General features: G+C 50.2%; 1 protein-coding gene across 3 annotated transcripts in view; it reads right to left on the reverse strand.

Annotated features, from left to right (window-relative positions):
• The window catches only part of LRCH3 (leucine rich repeats and calponin homology domain containing 3), a 219,112-nt gene that overhangs the window by 70,084 nt on the left and 136,603 nt on the right, over positions 1-12,425 (reverse strand). For all 3 annotated transcript variants that reach the window (XM_060242835.1, XM_060242833.1, XM_060242834.1), the window contains exons 11-13: positions 10,234-10,329; positions 4,374-4,425; positions 3,160-3,309 (exon numbers count right to left, since the gene is read on the reverse strand). In XM_060242835.1, the coding sequence (XP_060098818.1) occupies positions 3,160-3,309; positions 4,374-4,425; positions 10,234-10,329 (298 nt within the window). The remainder of the gene's footprint in view (positions 1-3,159; positions 3,310-4,373; positions 4,426-10,233; positions 10,330-12,425) is intronic.

Consider the following 12,425-nt stretch of genomic DNA (forward strand, 5'->3'; position numbering starts at 1 on the left):
TGTAAACTAACAGAGAATTAAAACCCAATTCAGATTCTAATACAGTCTCAATCTGTTTTGGATTCATTCCTCCCCCCCGCCCCGCCCTTTCTCATGGCGTTCTCCCAACTGCCCTATATATTTTTAATTGACGTCCGTTGCTTTAATTGACGTCTCTTTGTTTTCATATACCAACGCGCCCACGCACGAATATGTGTGCGTGCGTTTTGTTTTAAGTTCTGGTTTTTTACTTTGTTGCATCGTGTGGTTTTATACGACTCGGGTTTCAGTTGTTCAGTGCTGCCTTGGTGGCCCAGACCGGGCAGAAAGGGAAAATATAACCCTTCGAAATAAAATAAACACATAAATCTAATTTCTGGTGCCAGGAGAGACTGCAGACCAAGCAAAAACAACCTGATACTAGGATTCGGGCTTCCCAAGCGCTGGCTAGGATGCAAGGTTCCCTGCATGTGCACACGGGCTGGGGGGTGGGGATGCCGAGACACACACTCATCTCCTTCTTCTATTGGCTGAGGCTCCTTCCCCTCCTGCTCTCCTGAGGAAGGAAGAAAGGAAAGAGCCAGAGCCTCCTTTGCCTAGTTCCCTGGTTCACACAGGGGCCGAATCAGGATACCGGGAGACACACTCATCTCCTTCTATTGGCTGAGGCTCCTTCCCCTCCTGGTCCCCTGAGGAAGGAAGGAAAGAGCCAGAGCCTCCTTTGCCTAGTTCCCTGGTTCACACAGGGGCCGAATCAGGATGCCGGGAGACACACTCATCTCCCACATAGTGTTCCCTCTAAGCTGAGTTAGCACAAGCTGGCTCACAGATTTTTAGCCTCCAGCTCACACATTTTTGTCTTAGAAGAAGAAGAAGATATTGGATTTATATCCCACCCTCCACTCTGAATCTCAGAGAGGCTCACAATATCCGTTATCTTCCTCCCCCACAACAGACACCTTGTGAGGTGTCTGGGGCTGAGAGGGCTCTGACAGCAGCTGCCCTTTCAAGGACAACTCCTGCGAGAGCTACGGCTGACTCAAGGCCATCCCAGCAGCTGCAAGTGGAGGAGTGGGGAATCGAACCCGGTTCTCTCAGGTAAGAGTCTGCACACTTAACCACTACAAAGAAGAAGAAAAAGAAGGAGAAGAAGAAGAAGAAATTGGATTTATACCCTGCCCTCCACTCCAAATTTCAGAGCAGCTTACAATCTCCTTTCCCTTGCTCCCCCACAACAGACACCCTGTGAGATGGGTGGGGCTGCAAAGGGCTCTCACAGCAGCTGCCCTTTCAAGGACGGAGTCTCAGAGCAGCTCACAATCTCCTTTCCCTTCCTCCCCCACAACAGACACCCTGTGAGGTGGGTGGGACTGAGAGAGCTCTCCCAGAAGCTGCCCTTTCGAAAAAAGCTCTGCGAGAGCTATGGCTGACCCAAGGCCATTCCAGCAGCTGTGAGTGGAGAAGTGGAGAATCAAACCCAGTTCTCCCAGATAAGAATACACACACTAAGCCACTGCATCGAACTGACCCAGGAAGGATGACCCCAGAGCACAGTCATTTCTGCAGGAGCTCACAACTTTTCATGCCAGTCGCTTGCAAAGTAGTAAGTTTTGCTCGCAAGACCCTGCAGCTTAGAAGGATCATTGCTCCCATCACAAGGACACATGGCCTGGTACAGCCGCGTCAGGTGCAGACCGTCATAGTATGCTGTGATGCAGCAAATTCGGCGTGAAGAGGATTTCAACAAAGCTGCTTGTATGTTCTATTTTGCTGGGTTTCCCCAGCTTGGCAGGGGGCGGGGAGGGTGAGATTCACCCTGTGGTTCTCATAAGGGAGCGGGGCTGCCTTTCCCTTATCAGGGCACAGCCTGTTCTCTGGGAAAGAAACGGGCGGCTCTAAAATGCGGGAACCCCCTGGATCCTAGGACTATAAATAACGTCAGTAAACGGACTTTGTTTGGATCTGGGGATTCATATCTGTTTTCATTTAGCACAGCCGATAGAAAATTGTCATACTGAACGCTGCGGAGATTGTTCTTGGCAAAAGCAAGCTCTAAGAGTACGGAGTTCACGGTTATAAAGCATTGAATCCCCGTGAATCTAAGCTCTTTTTAAAGCTGTCTACGCCTGTGGCCATCACAATGTGATACAAAAGATAAGAATCAGAGCATTGGAAGGGACCTCCTGGGTCATCTAGACCAACCCCACCCCCCTGCACAATGCAGGAATTTCAAGAATCAGCATTGCTTCTTCAAGTACTTGAAGAGCTGTCCCCCTAAATTCAAGAATCAGCATTGCTGTCAGACGGCCATTTAGCCTCTGCTTAAAAACCTCCAAGGAAGGAGAGCCCACCACCTCCCGAGGAAGACCATTCCACTGAGAAATCGCTCTAACGGTCAGGAAGTTCTTCCCAATGTTGAGCCAGAAAGTCTTCTGATATAATTTCAGTTCTGGTCCTACCTTCTGGAGCCACAGAAAACAATTCCACACCATCCTCTATATGACAGCCCATCAAGTACTTGAAGATGGTGATCCTATCACCTCTCAGCCGCCTCCTCTCCAGGCTAAACATCCCCAGCTCCTTCAACCTTTCCTCATAGGACTTGGTCTCCACACCCCTCTATATGACAGCCCTTCAAGGACTTAAAGATGGTGATCCTATCACCTCTCAGCCGCCTCTCTCCAGGCTAAACATCCCCAGCTCCTTCAACCTTTCCTCATAGGACTTGGTCTCCAGACCCCTCATCCTCTATAGGACAGCCCTTCAAGTCTTTGAAGATGGTGATCCTATCACCTCTCAGCCGCCTCCTCTCCCGGCCAAACATCCCCAGCTTCTTCAACCTTTCCTCATAGGACTTGGTCTCCAGACCCCTCTATATGACAGCCCTTCAAGGACTTAAAGATGGTGATCCTATCACCTCTCAGCCGCCTCTCTCCAGGCTAAACATCCCCAGCTCCTTCAAACTTTCCTCATAGGACTCGGTCTCCAGACCCCTCACCATCTTTGTCACCCTTCTCTGGACCCATTCTAGCTTATGCCTATATCTTTGACAAAAGAAGGTTGGACTATTGAAAGTTCATACCCCCCAACGTCTTGCCAGCACTTAACGTACCACTATTCTTGAATCTAGCTGTTCTACTCAGACTCACCAGGCTACCCTATTAAACCTCAAAAGCTTACTTTGACAAAGTCGAGGACAGCTTCCCTCTGGATCTGTTTTGTCCTCATCTTCTCTTCCTCAAACTGCAGCACCGCCAGCTGGGCTTCCCTTCGAGTGCGCTCCACTAAATGCTCACGCCTCCTGTGCAGATCCGCATCCGAGTGAGAGACCTGGAACGAGATCGTCACACACCATCCGTCAAAAAGCAACGCATCCGCAAGGAACAGGAAGTGTGACGTTACCAAACAATTTGGGTGGGGAGCTGCGTTGGTCTGAAGCAGCAGAACCAAATTTAAGTCCAGCACCACTTTTAAGGCCCCAAAAGTTTTACTGTGGGTTAGATAAGCTTTCGTGTGCATGCACACTTCTGAAGAAGTGTGTTGCCCTTGAAAGAAGGAGTTCTGAAGAAGTGTGCAAACTTAAACCCAGCTTATAGCCAGAATGTTCATTGAATCACAGAATCATAGAGTTGGAAGGGACCACCAGGGTCATCTAGTCCAACCCCCTGCACAATGCTAGAAACTCACAAACCCCTCCCCCTAAATTCACAGGATCCTCATTGCTGTCAGATGGCCCTCTAGCCTCTGTTTAAAAACCTCCAAGGAAGGAGAGCCCACCATCTCCCAAGGAGGAAGCCTGTTCCACTGAGGAATCGCTCTAAACTCACAAACCCTTCCCCCTAAATTCACAGGATCCTCATTGCTGTCAGATGGCCCTCTAGCCTCTGTTTAAAAACCTCCAAGGAAGGAGAGCCCACCACCTCCCAAGGAGGAAGCCTGTTCCACTGAGGAACCGCTCTAAAGGTCAGGAAGTTCTTCCTAATGTTGAGCCGGAAACTGTTGATTTAATTTCAACCCGTTGGTTCTAGCCTGGGGGCCACAGAAAACAATTCCACCCAATCCTCTATAGGACAGCCCTTCAAGTCCTTGAAGATGGTGATCCTATCACCTCTCAGCCTCCTCTCCAGACTAAACATCCCCAGCTCCTTCAACCTTTCCTCATAGGACTTGGTCTCCAGACCCCTCAGCATCTTCATCGCCCTCCTCTGGACACATTCCAGCTTGTCTAGATCCTTCTGGAACGGGTCCAGAGGAGGACGGCGAAGATGGCGAGGGGTCTGGAGACCAAGTCCTATGAGGAAAGGCTGAAGGAGCTGGGCATGTTAGTCTTAGTGGGGTCACTGGACTCGGTTCTGTTACCAAATGATGACTGCAGTTGCAAAGAGCTCAGTTACCTGACTGTGGGCATTTGGCAGGGACGCAAGGCATGAGAAGTCGCTGGAGCTCCTGAGGGTAGGGGAAACAAAAAAAAGAACTTAGTTGAAGACAAAATAAATACTTCTCATCGAGTTCATCGTTTATAATGCTGTAATGACACGATCGATGCAGACTGCAGTAAACCTAGTCTTCTCAAGTATCCGAAGAAACTGGAGTGCAAAGCTCAGACCACCAAGGTCTGAATACAGATAAAGCAGGTTTCTGCTACTGGTGCTTGCAAAGAAAAACCATCTTCAGCCCTGGACAGTTTCTGCTCAAAGCTTACGACGCCAGAATAACAGAGCATCGTGAGGCATTACAGTGTTATTCCGAGTCGTTGCAGTTCACGCATTTCCCGCGTTGGCTCTTGACATTCCACTAGGCCATCTCTGGAATGAAGTGTGTGTGTGCTGAGTGCTGTCAAGTCACTTCCAACTCATGGCAACCCTATTTATTAATGTCCTCCAAAATGTTCTCTCATTAACAGTCTTCCCCGGGGCCCTTGATCGAGCCATTCCGCCTCATGTTGGGTCTTCCTCTCTTGCTGCTGCCTTCAACCTCTGCTAGCCAGTTTGGGGTAGTGGTGAAGTGTGCGGACTCTTATCTGGGAGAACGGGGTTTGATTCCCCCCTCCTCCACTTGCAGCTGCAGGAATGGCCTTGGGTCAGCCATAGCTCTCTTATCTCGGAGAACCGGGTTTGATTCCCCACTCCTCCGCTTGCACCTGCTGGAATGGCCTTGGGTCAGCCAGAGCTCTCTTATCTGGGAGAACCAGGTTTGATTCCCCCCTCCTCCACTTGCAGCTGCTGGAATGGCCTTGGGTCAGCCAGAGCTCTCTTATCTGGGAGAACCAGGTTTGATTCCCCCCTCCTCCACTTGCAGCTGCTGGAATGGCCTTGGGTCAGCCATAGCTCTCTTATCTCGGAGAACCGGGTTTGATTCCCCACTCCTCTGCTTGCACCTGCTGGAATGGCCTTGGGTCAGCCAGAGCTCTCTTATCTGGGAGAACCAGGTTTGATTCCCCACTCCTCCACTTGCAGCTGCTGGAATGGCCTTGGGTCAGCCAGAGCTCTCTTATCTGGGAGAACGGGGTTTGATTCCCCCCTCCTCCACTTGCAGCTGCAGGAATGGCCTTGGGTCAGCCATAGCTCTCTTATCTCGGAGAACCGGGTTTGATTCCCCACTCCTCCGCTTGCACCTGCTGGAATGGCCTTGGGTCAGCCAGAGCTCTCTTATCTGGGAGAACCAGGTTTGATTCCCCCCTCCTCCACTTGCAGCTGCTGGAATGGCCTTGGGTCAGCCAGAGCTCTCTTATCTGGGAGAACCAGGTTTGATTCCCCCCTCCTCCACTTGCAGCTGCTGGAATGGCCTTGGGTCAGCCAGAGCTCTCTTATCTGGGAGAACCAGGTTTGATTCCCTACTCCTCCACTTGCAGCTGCTGGAATGGCCTTGGGTCAGCCAGAGCTCTCTTATCTGGGAGAACCAGGTTTGATTCCCCACTCCTCCACTTGCACCTGCTGGAATGGCCTTGGGTCAGCCAGAGCTCTCTTATCTGGGAGAACCGGGTTTAATTCCCCACTCCTCTACTTGCAGCTGCGGGAATGGCCTTGGGTCAGCCAGAGCTCTCTTATCTGGGGGAACCAGGTTTGATTCCCCCCTCCTCCACTTGCAGCTGCTGGAATGGCCTTGGGTCAGCCAGAGCTCTCTTATCTGGGAGAACCAGGTTTGATTCCCTACTCCTCCACTTGCAGCTGCTGGAATGGCCTTGGGTCAGCCACAGCTCTCTCATCTGGGAGAGCCAGGTTTGATTCCCCCTCCTCCACTTGCAGCTGCTGGAATGGCCTTGGGTCAGCCAGTGCTCTCTTATCTGGGAGAACCGGGTTTGATTCCCCTACTCCTCCACTTGCAGCTGCTGTAATGGCCTTGGGTCAGCCATAGCTCTCGCAGGAGTTGTCCTTGAAAGGGCAGCTTCTGTCAGAGCTCTCTCAGCCCCACCCACCTCAAAGGGTGTCTGTTGTGGGGGAGGAAGGGAAAGGAGATTGTAAGCCGCTCTGAGACTATAAATCTATGGTCGTCTTCTATATTTTCCAGTGACTCTTGTCTTTTCGGAATGTGACCAAAGTATGATGGACTCAGTTTAGTCATTGTACATTGTATGAAGGGAGAGAACGAAGCATGCAATGCTCCCTCTAAAGCTGTGGAGCTGTGAGCAAAAAATCAACTTTTGGAGTGACCGGCATTAAAAGTTGTGAGCTACTGCATAAATTAGTTTGCTTTGGGGCTATTTTTGAACATATGAACATATGAAGCTGCCTTATACTGAATCAGACCCTTGGTCCATCAAAGTCAGTATTGTCTTCTCAGACTGGCAGCGGCTCTCCAGGGTCTCAAGCTGAGGTTTTTCACACCTATTTGCCTGGACCCTTTTGAGTTGGAGATGCCAGGGATTGAACCGGGGACCTTCTGCTTCCCAAGCAGATGCTCTGCCACTGAGCCACCGTCCCTCCCCAAAGCTTCCTGAGCTAAGACAAAAAATGTGAGAGCCGGATGCTAAAAACTTGTGAGCTAGCTCAAACAAACTCAGCTTCGAGGAAGCACTGGAAGTGTACTATATTTCCCCCAGATCCAGAATTCTACAACCAGAGCGAAGACTAAAAACTTGAGAACTACTCTGAGCACTGAAAAGCAGGCTGTCTGGCTGGGGAACAACCACAGTGGGAGAAAAGCAGCAGCGTGCTGAGAATTTTGTCCCAGGCCTCCCTGGTCTGACTTCCAACAGGCATCCAAGGCTTATAACCAGCAGGCATCAGCCCGTAGTTACTCCGAGGCCTACACATGGCTTCCAATCAAAGCAAGCAAACTGACTGCACAGCCTATGGAATCACCTCCCACGGCTGCGGTTCCTCACCTGAAACTGACCACCCACCAAGGAGCTGCTGGTGCTAAAGCGGCGAAATCCACACCATCAGCTCATCTGCAAATTATGCAAAACCGAATTGCTCAAGACGGGTTTTTCCACACCCGAGCAGCGCCGAGTTGCTTAGGAAATCTTTTAGGATCCTGCTATGTAATTTTTGCATCATTTAAATGTCCCGTGTTCAATACCCCCTCTGAGCTGTGGAGTCTTGCGAGCAAAAACGCTCCTTTGTGAGCTACCGGCATTGAAGTCGTGCGCTACTGCACGAATCATTGCGCTCCGGGGCCGTCCTTCCTGAGCTGAGACAAGAATGTGTGAGCCGGAGGCGAAAAAACCTGTGAGCTGGCTCACGCTAACTCAGAGCAGAGGGAACGCCGCTCATGTTAAGACACAGGCTTTGCTTTGGTTCTGTTTTTAGACGTCCAGATGGTTCTACAACCCTAACCCTCTCGTATTGTTTACTGAATATCTAATCTGCCAATCGCATTGACTCATTCTATTCCACCCGGAGTCCCAAAGAGAACACTGGGCTATAAATATCGTAATGCAAACAATACGAACAGTGCAGCACAGGCCTTAGACCTTGGGTGTCAAACTTGTGGCCTGGAGGCCGAATTAGGCCCCTGGAGGGCTCCTATCTGGCCCCCGAGCAACTGGGTGTCATCTGCTTCCTTCTCCCTCTCTCTTGCTTCCTTCTGCATCTCGGCTTGCTTTGCAAGGCTTGCTCAATCGCACAGGAGCTACAGAGCAAAGCCTCTGTTTCCTCCATTGACTGAGGCTACTCCCTTGGGGAGGAAGGGGGGAGGGAAAGCTTGCTTTGTCAGGCTCTCTCAATCACACAGCGGAGCTACTGAGCCAAGCCTCTCTTCCTTCTATTGGCTGAGGCTCCTCCCCCCTCCTGGTCCCCTGGGGAAGGAAGGAAAGAGCCAGAGCTTCCTTTTCCCAGTTCCCTGGATCCCACGGGAGAGAGACAAAGAAAGCACCTTTAAGACCAATGAGTGCTAGTGTTTTAAGCATGTCTTAACTTAAGTTTAAAAAAAAATAAAATAAAATCTTTAGTTGTGTTTGTCTGTGTCCTTTCAAAAGTTTATATCTTTGCTACCTCATCTTAAATAGTTATACACATGCCCCGGCCTGACATAGATCTGCCCAGCCCGACAAGGTCTCATTTATGTCAGATCCGGCCCTCATAAGAAATGAGTTTGACACCCCTACACAGGCTCCTGCCTCTTCCCGAAGGATGCAAAACCCCAGCGTCAGCAAGTCTGGATTTCACACACAACTGGAATAGGCACTGCAGCAGCACACTGGAAACATCTCCAGCATGAGCCCCATGCAGCAAGTGAGCTTTGCACAAGAACATGGGAACGCTCATTGCGACAGCCAGCCAGCCACACAAATCTCTCTTGAGCAATTGTGCCTCAGGGAAATGGATGCAGGCATTGGGAATGCAATTTACCACACAGTTTTATGACTTTATTCATTGAAAGCCTCCGTTAGCCACCTTTGTTCCTTCTGGAGCTCAAGGCGGCTTACTACGTAGATCAGGGGTCCTCAAACTGCGGCCCGCTGAGGAGGTTTATGCGGCCCGCCGGGTTATGGCAAAATCAGACCGGAAGTGACGTTCGATCTAAACTCGCGTTAGCAACGCACACTTCCGGCACTGGGCTGAGGCTGCGGAGACAGAGTGTGAGGTGATACCGAGGTGAGGTGAGTTCCCAGGCCGGGGTGTGTGGTGTGGGGAAGGGAGAGAGATGCAGAAGACGGAGAACTGACGGCCCACGGCCTTGTACAGTAACGGCAGTCCGGCCCTCCAACAGTCTGAGGGACAGTGAACTGGCCCCCTATTTAAAAAGTTTGAGGACCCCTGACGTAGATAAAACACATTAACACAGAATCCATTAAAAACACAAAAAATTAAAATCACAGCTCAGAACTGCTAATAAACTTAACCAAATGCTCGAGTAAAAGCATCTTCAACTGCCTCCTAAAGATTGAAAGCGAGGGGGGGGGGCAGGTGCACCTCCCTGAGGAGGTTGCGCCGTAATCATGGGGCTGCCACCAAAAAGGCCCTCTCTTGTGAACCCACCAGATGAGCTTCTTGATCGCTGGGACAGTCAGGAGAGGCACCCTCTGTGATCTTATTCCCCTGGGCAGGAATGTATGGGTGAAGGCGGCCTTTCAAATACAACAGTCCCAAGATAGGTTGGGCTTTTATGCGGTTTCTATACAGCTTCTACGGTTTTGAACAGTAAGTTTAAGCAGGGCTTTTTTTTTTTTTTAGCAGGAACACACAGGAACAGAGTTCCGGCTGGCTTGGCATCAGGGGGTGTGGCCTAATATGCAAATAAGCCCCCCCCCCTGCTGGGCTTCTTCTACAAAAAAGCCCCATGTGAAACAATGGTGGTGTCAGGGGGTATGGCCTAATATGCAAATGAGCCCGCTGCTGAGCTTCTTCTACAAAAAAGCCCCATGTAAAAGAATGGTGATGCCAGGGGGTGTGGCCTGATATGCAAATGAGCCCCCTGCTGGGCTTCTTCTACAAAAAAGCCCCATGCGAAACAATGGTGATGTCAGGGGGTGTGGCCTAATACGAAAATGAGCCCCCCTGCTGGGCTCCTTCTACAAAAAAGCCCCATGTAAAACAATGGTGATGTCAGGGGGTGTGGCCTGATATGCAAATGAGCCCCCCCCCCTGCTGGGCTTCTTCTACAAAAAAGCCCCATGTGAAGCAATGGTGATGTCAGGGGGCGTGGCCTGATATGCAAATGCGTTCCTGCTGGGCTTTTCCTACCAAAAAACTCCTGCGTTTATGCAATTACATAGATGTAAGTGGAGGAAAGTTTTTACACAACAAAACTCTGGATGGCCCATCAACCTCATTGAAGCTGGGGGCACGGGGCCACCCAGGCCTCACTTACCTCTCTGCCCGGTCCAAGTAGCCCCTCGGTGTTTGTTGTCGTTCCCTGTCGTGCGTCAAACTCAGACTTTCAGGCCGTCTTAACTCCTCTGCATCTCTACAAACACAGAACAGGGACTGATCACTGACCCACAGAAAAGACTTAATAAATGCAAAAGAAACATCAGAGGTAGGTAAAACCAGCGGTGTCAAACACATTCGTTATGAGGGCGGGATCTGACATAAATGAGACCTTGTCGGGCCGGGCCATGTCAGGTTAGGCCATGTGTGTTCCTATTTAAGATTAGGTAGCAGAGATATAAACTTTGTAAAGGACACAGACAAACACAATTAAAGATTTTTTTTAAAAAAAACCCTTGAAATAAAACATGTTTAAAACATTAGCGCTCAGTCTTAAAGGTGCTTTCTTTGTATTTCTCCCATGGGATCCAGGAGCCTCAGCCAATAGATGGAAGAGAGGTTTGGCTCAGTAGCTCTGCAGTGCGATTGAGAGAGCAAGCTCTGATTCCCCCCCTCCTTCCTCCCCAAGGGAGGAGCTTTAGCATATTGATGAAACTCTCTGTCTGGAGCAGTGATGCTTTGTATTCTTGGTGCTTGGGGGTGTGGGGCCGCAGTGTGGGAGGGCTTGTAGTGTCCTGGCCCCACTGATGGACCTCCTCATGGCACCTAGGTTTTGGGCCACTGTGTGACACAGTGTTGGACTGGATGGGCCATTGGCCTGATCCATCATGGCTTCTCTTATGTTCAATGGAGAAAATAGAGGTTTTGCTCTGTAGCTCCTATGCGATTGAGCCAGCCTGGCAAAGCAAGCTGTTACGCAGAGGGAAGCAAGAGAGAGGGAGAAGGAAGCAGACGACACCCAGTTGCTTCGGGGCCTCATAGGAGCCTGATTTGGCCCCCGGGCTGCAAGTTTGACAGGAGAGAAGAACAGAAGGGGACAGGTGGGTTAACTAAGAGTGGAGGAAGAAGCTGAAATTTGGAAAGACAGAAATAAGAGTGAGGAAAATTTCCTAAGCCTCCCTACAGAGGCAGGAAGAAAACTGAGAAGTGGGGTTATTCCGAAGGTGCCAAGAGGAAGAAGAAAAAAGTGTTTCCTGCCTCTCTACAGAACCATGGGAATCACCCACAAAGATGTCCTCCGAAGCTGAGAGAGAAAAACTGTTTCGAGTATCCTACTTTTAAAATTCTTTGGCCTGCTTTCTTAACAGTGCAAAAAAAAACTGAAGAAGAAGAAGAAGAAGAAGAAGAAGAAGAAGAAGAAGAAGAAGAAGAAGGAGAAGGAGAAGGAGAAGGAGAAGGAGAAGGAGAAGGAGAAGGAGAAGAAGAAGAAGACTGGCTGTTTTATACCCCGCGCCTCTCTCTAAATCAGAGACACAGAGTGGCTTACAATCTCCTGTCTTCTCCCCCCACAACAGACACCCTGTGAGGTGGGTGCTGCTGAGAGAACTCTCCCAGAAGCTGCTCCTTCAAGGACAGAGTCTCAGAGCAGCTTACACTCTCCTATATCTTCTCCCCCCACAACAGACACCCTGTGAGGGGGGTGGGGCTGAGAGGGCTCTCACAGCAGCTGCTCTTTCAAGGACAACTCTTGAGAGAGCTATGGCTGCCCCAAGGCCATTCCAGCAGCTGCAAGTGGAGAATCAAACCCGTTCTGCGCACTTCACCACTACACCAAACTGAGCTTCCACCCAAGAAAAAAGGCAGAAACGCATTAATCAAAGCGGACAGACGCTTAAACTGAAGCTGTGTTAGGGGGAATTGTGATTAAGTTAATGACATCGTTCCAGGCTCTCTGATTCCATGTGCATCAGGACGTTCCTGGGACAGTCCTCCATGAGTTTAGCCAGCTCTCGTGAGGAAGGAATGCTGTTTGCTTGGCAAAAGTCCAAACTGTGCATGAGGGAGCAGCGCAGACCAGCCTCAGAGGGCTAATGAGATGCTGAAAAGCCAGCACACCTCCCACACACCCACCAAAGCAAGCGTAGCATACAGGGCTTTTTTTTTTTTTTGAGCAGCAACTCACAAGAAGAAGAAGAAGAATTGCAGATTTATTCCCCGCCCTTCTCTCTGAATCAGAGGCTCAGAGCGGCTCAATCTCCTCTATCTTCTCCCCCCACAACAAACACCCTGTGAGGTGGGGGCAGATTTATACCCCGCCCTTCTCCCTGGATCTGAGACTCAGAGCGGCTCACA

This window comes from Heteronotia binoei, chromosome 6 (genome assembly GCF_032191835.1).
Source record: "Heteronotia binoei isolate CCM8104 ecotype False Entrance Well chromosome 6, APGP_CSIRO_Hbin_v1, whole genome shotgun sequence".
Taxonomy (NCBI): domain Eukaryota; kingdom Metazoa; phylum Chordata; class Lepidosauria; order Squamata; family Gekkonidae; genus Heteronotia; species Heteronotia binoei.